Genomic DNA, 16,473 nt, shown 5'->3' on the forward strand with positions numbered 1-16,473 from the left:
AGTGTCACATTATCTACGTTCAGTCACCTTGTGCAGTCTGCCAGCTGGAGTGCTGGAGTGGAAGCAAAGTGTATATAGAAATGAGCTCTTCAGATCCGCAAGCACGAGACTCAGAGGTATGAATTTTGGATAAACTCCCACAGCTCCAGACTAAGCACCGGTGGAGGACATGGGGGGGGGGGGGGGGTTGTGTTCTGCTAACTGCAAAGAAGTTAACCCTAGTTAGGACTTTACCTGACTCTTATTCTGGGGACAAAATAAGGCTGCACTCAGTGTGAAGGTAATTAGACGGGAACATGATTTTGTTGTTTTGGCTTTATACTCTTGGACAATGTGGAAATCAAGAGTCGAAAAAAAGACGTAGTTAAACCGAGCGTTTTTGGCCGCAACGATCAGAAAACGGAACGCTAACTACGACCGTTTAAAGTGCAGAGATTCGTTTCTATGACCGTCAGTAAAGGACGTGTAGGAATTTTTAGAGAGATCAGGGCTGGGCAAATAATTGATTGATTAGTTAGAGCGTTTGAAAGTGGAAGTTCCGATGTGCTCATGTTTTCATTGCCCAGAAACCTAATTAACTAGGCTAAAAATGTAGCTAATGCATTTACTCCCAGGTAGTTGGATAGTTATACAACATTAACACGGACTAAGAGTATCCCACGGCGGCGTAACACCCTCGGAGGAAGCGCTATCCGCCCTCCTCCACATACACGAGCTCACAGGCGCCGCCGATTGGCTAGTGTCTCAGTCCACAGCTTCCACCCGGACGATTCTGCTCTCCCGATCTCACGCTCTCTCGACAGCAGGGTGAACAGTGAACAATTCTGCAAGCAAAACCACATTACACCACATTAAGCTGCACTGAATTCTTGGCAGAATATATCCCGGGACGATAAACAGCATCTGGTAATGTTTACAGATCATAAGCCAACCAATTACCAAACAGATTCGTCCTAAATTTTCACATCGAATTCAGTTCGTTTCGTCAGTTTTGATCTCCTGGAACGTTGGGGCTGTGTATAAAAATGGATGATGTTTTTTTTTTTTTCATAATGTTACCAAATTTCTTTCAACTAAGGGTTACCAAAAATAGATGAATAACCTCATGTGGAAGCTCAAGGATCTTTCTTTCTGTTACTTACTCTTGTCTTGTACATCTGTGCCGCGGGGTGTACCTGTCATCTGCCGGGTGTCTGTAGCAGACAGACTCTCGACACTACAGATTCGTCTTTGGAGGGATAATGCACAGACTGGAGAAAAATGTGACGGTGAATTTGTCAGCATGGATTAATGGAGCTATCTGCTGAGAAATCTCTCCCTGCTGTTAGAAGGAAAAACTTTAATAGTTCGCCAGTAGACAATTAACAAACTGTTTCATCAAGGACTTAAGGGTTCTTCAGCTTGACTATTCCAATGCCTTGTATTCACTATACAACCTTTAAGACCCTAACAGATTAGAGAGAACAGATTATCAATGAGCGTGCCAGCCCAGTGATAGCAGCAGTTACGGTCATCTCAACCGGCTCGACAATAACGTCAAGAGCTTTAAGATTAATGAGAGACAAACAAACCAGCAAAAAAATTACATTATCCAAAACATATTTCTCTCACTCCAAACGAAAACTGGCTCTTAAAATTTCTTCACCTTGGAGGGCGTGTTCCGATAGCTTTCTTTTCAGTGACCCAAAACTTACGATGTCGCTCATCAAGGAGCTTTACTGGAGCGTTGAATGCCTGTTTTCTTTTTTTTTTTAAACTCTTTCAGCAATTTTTGTGCTACAGCAGCTCTTCTGTGGGATCGGACCAGACGGGCTAGCCTTCGCTCCCCACGTGCATCAATAAACCTTTGGCGCCCATGACCCCAAGTGTCCTTTCTTGGACCACTTTTGGTAGGTACTGACTACTGCATACCAGGAACACCCCACAAAACCACCCCACAAGACCACCCCACAAAACCACCCCACAAGACCACCCCACAAGACCACCCCACAAAACCACCCCACAAGAACACCCCACAAAACCACCCCACAAGAACACCCCACAAGAGCACCCCACAAAACCACCCCACAAGACCACCCCACAAGACCACCCCACAAGACCACCCCACAAAACCAAAAAAGCCATCACAAGCCCTTGTCAAAGTCGCTCAGATCCTTACGCTTGCCCATTTTTCCTGCTTCCAACACAACAAACTTCGAGAACCGCCTATCCCACCCCTTGGCAGGTGCCAGCGTAACGACATAATAAACGTTATTCACGTCACCTGTTGGTGGTTTTAATGTTACTGCTGATCAGTGTGAGAGGTTTTTGGCTTGTTAGGTGTGGGTTGCCTTGTGGGTTCTCAAAAGAACATGACAAATGTTTTTGTTTTTTGTTTTTTTACTGAGAATTACGGTAGCATCGCATATATGAGGAAAAAATGCATTTCTCACATAAGCTATTCACTATTCAGTGCTAGAAAACAAAAGTGTTGGGAAGTGCAGCAAACACATCGCAGAAACAGAGAGAGATTCTGTAAAAACTACTGTCACATCATGAGGATTATTGCGCAAATCCGGGGCTTTTTTTTGTGTGGTTATAATCTGATCTTTTTGTCTTGAGTTTTCACACAGTAGTGTGAACAGACTTGTAGACTGAAATAACCCCATTTTCCAACATCATATGAATGCGTTATGAACAAAAAATTGTATTTGCAGTACAGTCCAACACTGCAGTAGCAAATAAATAAACAAACCAGCAGCATGAGCTTCGGCTGCCTGCCTGCCTGTCTGTCTGTCTGCCTGTCTGTCTGCCTACCTGTCTGTCTGTCTGCCCATCTACCTGTCTGTTCGCCTGTCTGCCTACCTGTCTGTCTGTCTGCCCATCTACCTGTCTGTTCGCCTGCCTGTCTACCTGTCTGCCTGTCAGTCTACTTGTCTGCCTGTCTGTCCGCCTGTCTGTCTACCTGTCTGTCTGTCTACCTGTCTGTCAGCTGCTCATGATCACAGCGATAAGGTGAGAAAGGCCAGGTGTATAGCTTTAGCTGCTGTATCATTACTGGCACTTGTGTGCTGAGATATACTGTATGTGGGCGCAGGAACAAGTCATAACATGCACCTGTGCTGTGAATTATGATAAAATAAATAAAAAAATAAAACACACACACACACACACACACACAAGAATTTCAACAAACAACAGATTTTTTTTTTGTTCACATAACGTCTGTTCTGATTATATTACATTCCCAGACCTGGCAACCTTTACGCATTTTGCACAGGGGTTCCATAACGTAACATCGGAGTACGCTGGTACGAGTTATCGCTCGAAAAATACACCAAAAGAGCCGTCTTTATCTCCTCAATCAAACAGGACATGAGCCTAACGACTTATAAATCTACAATGATTTGCGCAAGTGTCTCGAACTCTCCGACATTGACGGATGTCGCATTGGAAGCCCCGCCCCCTGGAAGCCCCGCCCTCTGCTTCCCGCCATCTCACGTTTTCTCGACTCGACTCACGGGTCGTCCTCGCTTTCTGTCAAAGTAAACGAAGAATGTTTTGACTACATTAACGTGAAGTCAAATCTATCAGTGTGTTCGACTGAGCGAACGCTGCGCGAGTACTGAACACGCTTAACATCAATCGACTAGATTTATTAGGGATGTTGATGAAATATTTCAGCCAGAAATGATTAAAAATGACACTGGTTTTCTTCCGAAACAGAAAAAACACGGTACATTTTGACCTTCGACAAAAAATAAATACGCCTACATCAGAGTGTCAAATCTAACACTTTAATTATAATTATGAATAGAAAAAGATTTAAAAGCTGGTAGTATTATTACGTCCTGAATCAACCCAAGAACGATGTGAACCAAAAATGGCGTGTCATGGTCCCTAGTCTGGAGTCTGGACCACTAGAGGGCACCCTGCCTTTCTAGGCACTCAAAGCGCTTATCATTGCATGGTGGGGAAATCTCCAGAACCACGACCAGCGTGTAGCATCCACCTGGATGATAGCGTGCCAGAACGCCAGCTATTGGTGGAGAGGAGAGAGTGATGTAGGTAATTCAGGGATGGAGAGTATCAGGGGGCCATGATAGATAAGGGCCAATTTTACCAGGACAGCATGGTTACACCCCTACATGAAGTGTCCTGGGATTTTAAACGACCACAGAGAGACCTCACTTTAACGTCTCACCCAACCGACGGTAAAGTGTCCCCGCCCAGATTAGGGCCCACACAGACCATGTGGTGAGCGCCCCCTGCTGGACTCCCTAATACCACTTCCAGCAGTAACCTTAGTGTTCTCCCATCCAGGTACTGACCAGGCTCAACCCTGCTTAGTGTGAAACCAGGCAAGAGCTGCAGGGTGATATCGCTCTGCCTCACTGATATGTTCTCTATGCTCCACCACATAAGACCACACCCTAAAAGGCTTGTTTATCTTTTCCTGTCTGTGTATTTTCTGGCCAATAAAAGAGAGTGTTTTACGAGAACGTTTTCAGCTCTACACACCCTTCAGCTAATGTTTTTTTTTTTTTGTTTGCTTGTTTGTTTTTTAAACACAACCAAACCAAAAGAAGCAAAAGTATCATGTAGGTGTGAAAGCTGTCTTAAAAATGTAATCTCCATTTACGTCGTCAAATCATTTGTTTTTGTAAACGAGAGCAATCAAACGTCTTGGTCTTTTCGACCAAACAGAACAAAGGCTTCAGACGGTCCAGCTGTCCTCTCATGAGTAACCTCACTAACAAGTGCATCATAAATAACAGACATCCGTAGAGACACAGACAGCCTTTATTTGTTCTCTCGTCACTTCCTACCTCAACGTTTGGATAGAAGGAAATAAACTTTTATGCGACTTTCGGATCTACACGTTCGACGGAATCAAGCCTGGACTCTGATTTCGGATTTAACACTGAGCATATGCCAATGTTATGCTCAAGCGAGCTCACGGTTTTAGACTATTTCTATTTTTATGGCTAGATTTATGACTTTCCAAAGTTTAAAGGCCCTTCAGTGAGGCCTGCATTCCAAGATTAGTCATGTTTAAAGCTCAGCAAATCACGGCGCAGTGATAAGTCCCAGACGTGCGGACACAGCGACAACAGTTTGATTAAAAACCCAGTCGAGTCGCTACAGGAAATCACCATAATCTGCATTTTTATCAGGAGCTGTACGTACTGAGCTGTACTTACTGACTCGGATGCTAATTAAGGGTGAAATAGTAAAGTACCTCACATGGTTAAACATGCAATTGCCCTCAGTGCTAGTGAGGACCATCAACTGACTGTATTAGCTAAATCAATGCTATGCTACACTTAAAATGAACCTTAATGTCAACTTCCATAAACTAAAAGGAAATGTTTCGGTTCTTTTAGTTGTTTCTTTTAAAATAAAAGCTGCTTTCTGGTTTAGAAAAAAAAAAATCTGTTTACCTTGTGGGGACCGGACAAATGTCCCCATAACGTGAAAACTGTCCTGTCCTTGTAAACAAAACATAATAACTGAAAAACTGGAGCTGTAAACGTTTTCCCCGAATAATTATCGACGTATCGTAAATATTTACATTTTTATTTTACTTTCCTTTACTATTTACTATTTCAGTACATTTGGAGGAATCAGCAGCTACGCTATATGAAACACCGACATGGTGTTTGCTCTCGCGTCTGATTATACATGATCAGGCTCGAGTGAAACTAGATATACACGTTAATTAAAAGCATTCAAACCCATCTGCTAGGCGCAGGGGCACGTTTTTTTTGATGTTCCGACGTGCCACTATGAGATGGCATGTCTATAGATGGAGATACGTCTGAGATACGTCTATAGATGGTTCTGCCGCAACACTCGACGCTATTCTTCACTTCTGACTACAGAACTCTCTCAGAGATCTGGAGCATGAAGCGTCAAAACAATCCATGATGCATGTTCATACCTGGAACAGTGTCTCACATCTGTGTTTTATCATAGTATCAGGTCTAAAAAGGTCAAAGCGATAACGCACGCTCTGCTGAAAGCGTGAATCTGACCGGCCAGAAGGTGCCGAGATCTTCTCGGAGTTATGTCGTAGATGTCCGAGTTGAGATCTTCGAAATCATTAAACTCCAACGATTTTTTCCCAGACGAGGGATGGTTCGAAAAGGGACGACGCACAGCCAGACTGCACCGTCGTACCATGTTTTCTGCTCATGTTGCAGCAGATTAAAATATCAAATTGTTGACGTAAGAATCAACTTGGTATCGTAGCAGATACAGTGATATAATCAATATATTGATTCGTCGTCTTTTGAAACAAAATCACATCATATTATCATATCGTAACGGGTTCAGTGGTATCGTCAAATATCGAATCGTTGCCTTGTGAACTGAAATCGTATCATATCGTATCCTGGGGTATCGGGTCTAGAAGATTCAGTGGTAAACGTGATGTATCGAATCGTTGTCTTAGGAACCGAAATTGCTTCGTATCGTATCAGAGCAGACTCAGTGGTATCGTCTGCTATCGAACTGCTGACTTACGAATCGAAATCGTATCAGAGCAGATTTAGCGCTTTCATCAAATATTGAATCATTGCCATGGGAACCGAAATCGCATCGTACCGTTTCATATCGTAGCAGGTTCAGTGGCATCGTAACATACTGAATCGTTGCCTTAGGAACCGAAAGCGCATCGTACCGTATCATAGCAGATAAAGTGGTATCGTCAAATAACAAATTGTTGACTTGAGAATCAAAGTGGTATCGTAGCAGATTCAGTGGTATGATAAATATATCGATTCGTTGCCTCGCGAACCGAAATCGCATCATATCGTAACAAGTTCAGTGCTATCGTCAAATATCGTATCGTATCGAATTGTACGGAATCGCCTCGTAGCAGATTCGTTATATCGAATCGTTCTCTTAGGAGCCAAAATTGCATCGTATTCGTATCGTCAAACATCAAACTGTTGACTTAGGAATCAAAGTTGTTCCGTAGTCCATTCAGTGGTGTGATAAATACATCGATTTGTCGTGTTGTGAAACGAAATCGTATCACATCATCTCGTGGCATCTTCTAATATCGAAACTAAATGGTAAAAATAAATGAATTCATTTTCTTTGTTTGTTTCTTTCTTTCTGGTTATACCATCACATCGGTGTCCACCGTCCAACACCAAGGGACACCTACAGGATAACCTCTGGACCACCCATTTTGACACCGGCAGCACTTTAAACTTGTTCGGGTGTAAACGAGGAAATCATAAATGAATTCTAAATCATTTATCATCACATCTCCCGACCAGAGACAGACATGCACAGGTTACACAATCCCAGAGGGAGAGGATGTGGAGTCGGATCCTGCATGAAGGTCAGGAGAACTTTCAGAAAGCCAGGTATGAGGGAATATGTGCTGTGATGGTACTGGATGCAGAGTTCCACAGAGCTCCTCTCTCTCTCTCTCTCTCTCTCTTTGATCCCGACGAGAAATGGACATTTTGTGTCATGTTCCTGTTTGAGAGCCTCTGTAATGAATCGCCTCAACTGGATGAATTGCCTTTTGCTGCCTCAGACACACCTCTTCACGCGGGCTCGGCTGAAATGTCAGTGCGTCACCCCGTGCAACATCGGTGCCCGTAAAACCCGCCAGGGCATTCCAGCAGTCCGCGCCATTAAACACCGATTCTGTCATCGGTGCACGTGAAGCTTTCACTCTGAACGCTTCTGAATGTCTAAACAACAACAACAACAACAACAACATCTTACCTTTCTCTCGTGTCTCTTTCGCCATCCCTGTGTGTGTGTGTGTGTGTGTGTGTGTGTGTGTGTGTTTGTGTTTGCGCGCGCGCGAGTGTGTGTGTGTATGTGTGTGTGTGTGTGTGTTTGTGCGCGCGTGCGTGTATGTGTGTATCAAGAAAGTGTCCCTGGTTCTCGTGCCCAGTCGGAGCGCGCGCCTGTCAGTGCAACACTTTCGCGCCTCCCCAAAAAAAAAAACCCTCAGCTGTTTCCTCAGTCTCAGGTAACATCGAAAGTTAATGACACACACACACACACACACACACACCAGATGCTCTGCGCGCAACTACGCGTGACCAATCAAATGCGCCGAGGCCGCGGCTTTCTCCAATCACCTTCCAGGTCCGATTCTCATCAACCAATCAGCGTTCGCTGGAGGCTCGGTCTCTCACTCCTGACAGAACTCTGAAGCCAGACGACCGACTCTCAGTCTCGCGCCGTTGTGTTGCGGGTCAAAATGACCTGTTATCATTAAACTTTACCTACTTGACTCATTTTCCCTACTGAACACGAAAAACCCGACCAATTTAGTTTGCTACACAGGTGACACAGGTGACAGGTTGTGTTCGGGTTATTCTGATGACTAAAAGTGACACCATTGACAGAAACGGCCTTTTATTTATTTATTTATTTATTTTAAAAGGGGGGGGGTGAATTCACTCTGTGTTCGCCTACATGTTACCTTCATGTCTAATTTGCACTTACACCTGATTACACACCTGGACATTTGAGATGGTTTTGTGAGAATGTCCAGTGGCGAGGACTGTGAACGAGGACTGTAACGTCATGCGGAAACAAACAAGTTTACCTAGCTCACAAAAGAACTGACCACAACCAACAAATACGGCGTAAACGTTAACATAAAAACTTAATTTAACGATACTTATTATTTAGAAGTGTAACATTGTAACATTGGCTATTATCTAACAAATAGCTAATGATATTGAATTTGTAACGGTTACGTCATAAGATCTAGCCCTTTGAATTAAAAGATAAATAGAGAAAAGCGGTCATGTGATCGCATTTGGTTGTGGAGAGCCTGTGCCATTACCAAAATGGGAATCGTCTGTACGTGTGAAGTGCCCGGTAGGCACATAACTCCTGATCGAAATGACCGACACGTGCCAACGGTATAACTTCTAAAAACTACACGATATCCCCAGGCCTCTGCGATCTACAGTGCCTGAGAAAGAGGCTGCAGAAAACGGGCTATTTAGCCGACTTTGGAGCTCTATTTCTAGCTAAAATGACATTTCAAGCACTGCCACAGGCCTCGTTATGTTTCATTTGATCATTTTAAAAGTCCCCAGTTCATAGACTTTGTTTATTCAAGCAATACTTTTTTTTTTTTTTTTTTTGGAGAACCGGACCACAGTATTACTGGAGCCCGGCCGAGGCGCCGACCTAGGTGCACTCTCCTTGGCTTGCCTTCTCACCTCACCCTCACTGTAAACGAATGCTTGTGGACCAGTACTCAGCAGCAACAACCACTACTAGTGCTAGTTTGAAGCCATATAGTCATATAGAGCCAGAAAATATGCAAATACAATTTTTATATATTGTTTCCCGTTTTGGACGCCATACTGGTAACACCATGTACAGCGCAAATAGTATAAATGACAACTCCACAAGTACACTCTCTATATACTTTAAGTCTATGATGTAGGCTAACGTTATGTTAGCTGTGGCTTTTTTAGTAGCGCGCAAACAACTGTTGCTAATGTGTGTGCCTTAGGGCTGGGATGCTATAAAAAGTGTCATTTATGATGGATACTAATTAGTATTTTGCCCCTCACTACTAGATTGTCACCCCAAGAAAATCACTGGGTTTAACCTGCCTGCCCCCACCCCACACCCCTGGCCACACCCCTGTTTGCGTATCTTTACTGCTCCCCAAAAACATAGATGTATTCAAATTCATTTATTATGTACAGTACACTCATTGTGAACAGAACCCAAGGGTTAAAAAGTGCCTGGAATATCGATCAAGCCTTCTTTCTTTTTTTTTAAACCAAATCGATGAATGTATTTGTTACTAATGCATTCTGATCTTAAAACGACTTCTTAAATCTGTGAAGTCCTCTCACCAAGCATACCAGCCACTGAAACCTAATTAGACTAATTGCTTTATAGGCGCAGATCTCTTTGAAGCAGTGCAGATGCCCAAGTCATTTATTGTTAATAAAATCACATGGTGATAAAGTCTAAGTGTAAGTGGTGTGAGAGCTAGCAACAGCAAAGAAAACCACATATGCAGAGAAAAGGGCACCATAGCAACTGTAGGCTTAGAAATGCTTTTGAAGTGTGAAAGAATGACATAAACAGGCCATTTCTTGCGCCAAGGAGTGATCCGTGGCAACCTAAAATAGTAGTCTGAGCCAAGGACCTTGGATGCAGGAGGTACAAAAGCAGATGACCCCAGGCGTATCCTCTCCTATCGTCTCAGCAGTTAATGCTCATTGATTTGAGTCAGCACAGCACTAAAAATTTCAGCTCAATCTGAGCTCTGGTACTCTCTTGCGTCACTCCGATGAGACGTCAGTGTGACACAAGATAGCAAATGCCAGCCTGATGTCTGTGCGAAATGAGTGGCCAAAAATCCTTGTTTTGACAGGTCCTCGAGGACCAGAACTGAAATCTGAATGATCTAGCAATCCAAAGTTTTTAGGAAAGCAAGAATAAAGCATTAAATTATTATTATTATTATTATTATTATTATTATTATTATTATTATTATTATTATCCTGAGCATGATTCTATTGAATTCAAGGACAGTTAATCCCGATTACTCTTACAGACGTGGCGTTACCACTCCATGTCTATGATGGTTGAAAACTGAGCTTTTGGGAATTTATCATAGGAATAAGAGTGTTAAGATACTTTCAGACTACATGAAGGTGAAAGCTGCCTCTCGGAGATATCTGTTCCACATAGTCAATTTGGTGAAATTAAAGGACAGAAGATCTAATAAAAATGAACTCATGGTTGAAAGATTACTAGTCTTGACAGACCTGGGATACACTGCGAGTTCCTATCGCAGTCTTCTCTTCCTTCCTTCCTTCACATCCCTCAGGAAACATCAGGTGTCCGGTAGTTTCCTTTTCTGTTTTGCTACCAGTTAGACTGACCACATTTTTAGAAACTAAGTAACAGGGTTACCGATTTATTTCATCTATTCATCTTCAGTAATCGCTTTATCCTGGTCAGGATCATAGTGGAACCAAAGCCTTTTCCAGGAACACTGGGTCAAGGTGGGACACCATGGAGACACACTTTCACACCTAGGGGAAATTTAGCATAGACAATCCATGTGCTGGCATATTTTTGAGCAAACCTGAGTTCCTGGAAGGAACCCACGCAGACAAAGGGAGCACACACAAGCTCCACAAAGCTCAGGATCTATACGAGGAACCCTTGAGCTACAGTATGAGGCGGCGATGCTACCCGATGCGCTGTCTGGTTACCGATTTCTTGCTTTAAAATTAGTGCTAGATCAGGGGTGTCCAATCTTATTCGGAACGTTCCGGTGTGGGTGCAGGTTTTTATTCCAATCGAGCAGGAGCCACACCTGATTCCACCGGTTTAATCAGTTGATCTTGGCTTTCAGTAGACTCAGGTGAGGCTGAAAACCCGCACCCACGCCAGCCCTTTCCGGAAAAGATTGGACACCTCTGACTTAGACGTGTGCATTTCTATACATTTGCAGTAAATGATAGGCTCACCAACCAATGGTGTTAAAATCCCAGAGGAATTTTAAACCTGTACATGTCACAAACATAATATCCTTATCTCCCTCGTACAACTTCCATTCTTTTCATCAGCAGTAACCTCCAAATTTCGCCTTTTTTTTAATGAGCCAGTGCTGTCTGATACGCTTGCATTCGCTTGTGTAGAGCTGTTATTTTGGGTGATACTTCTAGCATAGCGATTCTTGCTGCACTTCCACCTCCTACATGTCCCGCGAGAGACGAGAACAAAAAGTTGCAGAAGGCAATTGACTTTCCAAACCATCCCCGGTGACCTAGTTTATGAATAAAATATATTTGTATCTTTTTGTGTGTGTGGGCGTGTGTGTGTGTGTGTGTGTGTGTGTGTGAGTGTTGGTACAAATGAACATCTTGGAATGGAAGATTGATGTGAAGCCCGGAGGTGTCTGGGAAGGTTGTGTATGTGTGTATGTTGTTTTTCATGCCGGATCACATACCACTCACTCCCTGCTGATGACCAAGTACAAGTGAATCTTCTCATTCCTCGAGGCATGTCATGCATACTTTTTCATTTATTTATTTATTTGTTCTGCAATCCACCCACACAAAGATCAAAACACGGCACTCATAAACCACACAAACTACCGTGAAGGAATTGCAATTAGTTTAAGGCTGCATTAACAGTCATAGCCGACTGCGATCATTAGAACTCATCCCACACACTCGGAGAGAAAAATAAAACACCGAACTGTACTTCCCAGGTCTCGGGGGTTGTACCGTCAATGTTGTGTGTACCGTTTACATTTTAATGTGAATGTAGTGGACCTTTAGAAATGATTTAAGGACCAGTCTTGTACCAATAATTACCGTTAAAAGGTATAATACACGCAACTTTTCAGGTAAAAGACACACTGAACATACGAAAGGGTACCATCCAGTACCAAGTGATGGTACTTACATTTATCTCATCCATCTCTGAGCAGTTGAGGGTTAAGGACCTTGCTCAAGGGCCCAACAGTGTCAGCTTGGCGGTGAAGGGGTTGAACTCATGACCCATCAGTAGGCCAACGTCTTAACCACTGAGCTACCACTGCTTTATTATGGTGTAAATTCATGTCATTGTAGGACTGGTGTATAGATGACTGGAAATACTTCTATTGACCTATAAACCGCTGAATGGTCTCGCACCGCAGTACCTGATTGCACTTTTGGTCTTTTATGGGCGGCTGTGGCTCAGGTGGTAGAGCAGGTTGTCTACTAATCGTAGGGTTGGCGGTTCGATTTCACGTGCCGAAGTGTCCTCGGGGTCGTTGGGCAAGACACTGAACTCCAAGTTGCTCCTGATGGCAAGCTAGATCTTTGCATGGCAGCTTGCATTCCGCCATGCCTACTTCGATCAAAAGGTGCAGGCTGTTTGTTGGTACCTTGATCTTAGCAAGATTATTGGTCCTTACTCTTGAGTTGAACAACAGAAATAGAATTAGCTCTCTCCTTTCCGGATCGCAAGTTCATATCTCGACGACGTCGCAGCCATCCGTCGAGCCAAGGGAACAAAATTGGCCCTGCTCTCTGCATCTCTAGTTAATCAGAGAGGTCATGTATGCGGAATTGGGTAAATAGCGCTTTCCTCCGAGCGCGTTACATCGCAAGCGCGTATTATCCTGCTGTAAGATAGCAGAGATCTGGCTGGTGGGTAAGAACTGGGGAGAAAATTCTGTTCAGTATTGTCAAAAGACATTTAATATTTTAGTATTTTAATATCAAAAGGATCTAGAGGTAATGTATTTAGGTTGTTAGCATGACAAGACCAACCAGATAGCTCAACAGCTCACACAGTGACAGGAAATGGCCAAAAAAAACACACACACACACACACACACACACACACACACACACACACAAAACAAGTCCTTTGATCATCAGCATGATCACAAGAGGAATCATGTGCAGCACAGACAATGTCCGTGCTGTGATCAAGAACGTAGATGGTTCTGGAAAGGAAAAGCAATAACACAAAATGAACGGAATGATAAACTTGTGTATAAAAATTTTTAAAAATTAAAACACCAGACGACACACAAGCGTAAGTGTGAGAGGGGACAGGAAGCCATTTTGCGTATGTGTAGGTAAAAAAAGAATCTTTTCAGAAAACCACCTATACCAGACCTCATCTATGAAAGCATCAGCGCAGTGTTGACGTCAAAAGCTTCCTCTACCTTTCTCCCTTCCTCTCTCTCTCTCTCTCTCTCTCTCTCTCTCTCTCTCTGTGTTCAGCCTGATGCTATATTTAGGCTCTCATCAGTACCGAGCAAAAGGTTGGATGGCTGTTCTCAGTATTTTTTTTTTAATTATCCATATTCACAGGCGAGTAATCCACAGTGAAGCCCAGTGCTCTGGTTCAGGTCTGAGCACCAAACAAATTAGTGTCATCAATTATTTTTTTCTAACAGTGCAATACAAAAGCGATTCATATTAAACAGAAATCATTCAACTTTGAAGATTAATTTAGCTGGAGAATATTAATTTGAAAATATGAATTAATCACGTAAGTGATTCTGCAGTGTTTTGTTTCTGACCAGGATTAATATATCGGATTTGATTTCTTTTCACGTCTGATTTCACAGGACGGTTTGGATCACACTTGTGTGTGTATGTGATGCTTTCCTACTGTCCATCTCGTACCATTGTGTTAGCATGAGCAAAACACCAGGAAATGTCTTTGGTGAGTCAGCAGACCTGGATCGTTCATAACGAGTGTATAATGAGCCCTTCACTCTTGCCTAATCAACACCCGGGTCAGCCTTCTCATCAAGCTTTATTCTTAATGATATTCCCTGTTGCTCATCAACAATTAATAGTGGCATAGGAAGGTAATCATAAACTGCTTTTAAAGACCCGCTTCACCTTCATCCTTGGGTGCAAGTTTTGATCATAACCCTCAAGTGCATTCATGATGTCGAGGGGGGAAAAAAATAAAGTTTGAGTAGCATCTCGAGATCTACTTCTGCTCGTTATGAGATTGATTACAAGCGATAACATCTGCGAGCATTAATTGAGAATTAGCAATTTCAGGTGTAATGATATGGTAATTTAATTTATTTATATCGTTTAAAGAAACTCGAGGCTTGTCAAAGAACTCAAGGATTGTAGTAGAGCAAGCGTGACACCTGGTTCAAATCTTATCACACTTGCTCCCTCTAGTGGAGTCCAGCGGAAATTCTGCGTGTGCTGGATAACAGTGCAAAAACATTCAGAAAATCTGTCCGATATGAAACATACACCGATCGGCTAGAACATTAAATGCACCTGCGTAATATAGTGTAGGTTGCTGCGTATGGGGCTGCGTAGCCGCAGACCGGTCCGAGTGCCCACGCTGACCCCGGTCTACCGACGAGAGCGTCTACAACGAGCATGTGAGCATCAGAACAGCACCACGGAGCGATGGAAGAAGGCGGCGTGGTCTGATGAATCACGTTTTCCTTTACATCATGTGGACAGCCAGAAGTATGTGTGTCTGTTATCTGAGGAAGAGATGGCACCATGATGCACTATGTGAAGAAGGCAAGCTGGCGGAGGAAGTGTGATGCTCTGGGCGATGTTTTGCTGCGAAACCTTAATCCGGGGCATTCATGTGGATGTTTTTGGACACGTACCACCTACCTAAACATTGTTGCAGACTGAGTACACTCCTTCATGGCAACGGTATTCTCTAACGGCAGTGGCCGCTTTCAGCAGGATAACGCGACCTGCAACACTTGTTCAGGAACGGTCCGAGGAACATGACAAAGAGTTCGAGGTGTTCACTCGGCCTCCACATTCCCCAGATCTCAATCCGTCTGTTGGATGAGCTGGACAAACAAGTCCGATCCACGGAGACCTCACCTCACAACTTACAGGACTTAAAGGATCTGCTGCTGACGTCTCAGCGCCAGAAACCCCAGCACACCTTCAGAGGTCTTCTGGAGTCCGTGCCTCGACGGGTCCGAGCTGTTCTGGTGGTACAACGCAGACCTCCGCAATATTAGGCATTTAATGTTATGGCTGATTGGTGTATACTGTATGCTCAGTGATACAGACCATTTCAAAGCTCATCAGAGTCCGTTATTATCACGGCGGTAATATTCAAGACTTGACAGCGTTCAAGATTCAAACAGATGCTGTGCCTCTTCTCGGTCTTTAACGTGACTCTGAACTGCGACGGCTGTCAGCTGTAACGCAAATCATGAACGTTGCTTTGACGACGGCGTTCTGAAGAATCGTGCCAATAAACGTTAACGTCAACGTCAACCGAAAGATGAAAGGCGACACGACGGTTGCTGCTTCTTCAAGAGACGTCGAGTACATCCAGAGATCGACAGCTCGCACGCATCGGGTCATAACGAAACCGCATCGTTTAAAAGCAGGGCGACGTAAAAGGTCATAAAAGCAAATATCGCTTTACTGAAATAAGAATTAGAAGGCAAGTCGTCGAGTTACAAACCGTATGAGCTCAGGACAAACATTACGCCTAGCTATTAACGAACAAGTTCATTATTCATTATTACTCTCAACAGATCATTATTTACTACTTTTAAATAACCCCAGTACAATCCACAGTAGAAAATACTGCATATAAGATTATATTCAAACATTTTCATTAATATCAACAAGTCTTCATATTCCACAGCGATTTGACAATGATTACAAATTTTATTTATTAAAGAACGACACGTTGCACTTTTTATCCATTTATAGTTACGCTTAATATCGTGGAACGTCCGTGAAACAAACCGTCAGCTTGTGAACACTTCCCTATGTCGTAAAAGTTACAGCCCTAGGTCTGACTCTTACAAAGCGCTGACACTGGAGACTCCTTCCATAAATGGTAAATAAACTCCACGGTTTTTTGTTGTTGTTTTTTTCAACCTAGTCCGCCATGTAAGTCGCTTGTGAATGACCAGTTACTATAGAAACGATGGCGTATTAGAACGAGGGTGTTCGTATAAACCTGTGGCTGGCGGTTTTG

At 43.3% G+C, this 16,473-nt stretch overlaps 1 protein-coding gene across 1 annotated transcript in view; it reads right to left on the reverse strand.

Annotated features, from left to right (window-relative positions):
* Positions 1 to 8,095, reverse strand: part of plrdgb (PITP-less RdgB-like protein) — a 59,554-nt gene extending 51,459 nt beyond the window's left edge. The window contains exon 1 of the mRNA XM_053647965.1: positions 7,732 to 8,095. Within this exon, the coding sequence (XP_053503940.1) occupies positions 7,732 to 7,756 (25 nt within the window). The 5' untranslated portion in view covers positions 7,757 to 8,095. The remainder of the gene's footprint in view (positions 1 to 7,731) is intronic.
* Positions 8,096 to 16,473: the final 8,378 nt, after the last annotated feature.

The sequence above is a fragment of the Ictalurus furcatus genome, chromosome 18, assembly GCF_023375685.1.
Source record: "Ictalurus furcatus strain D&B chromosome 18, Billie_1.0, whole genome shotgun sequence".
NCBI classification, from domain to species: Eukaryota; Metazoa; Chordata; class Actinopteri; order Siluriformes; family Ictaluridae; genus Ictalurus; species Ictalurus furcatus.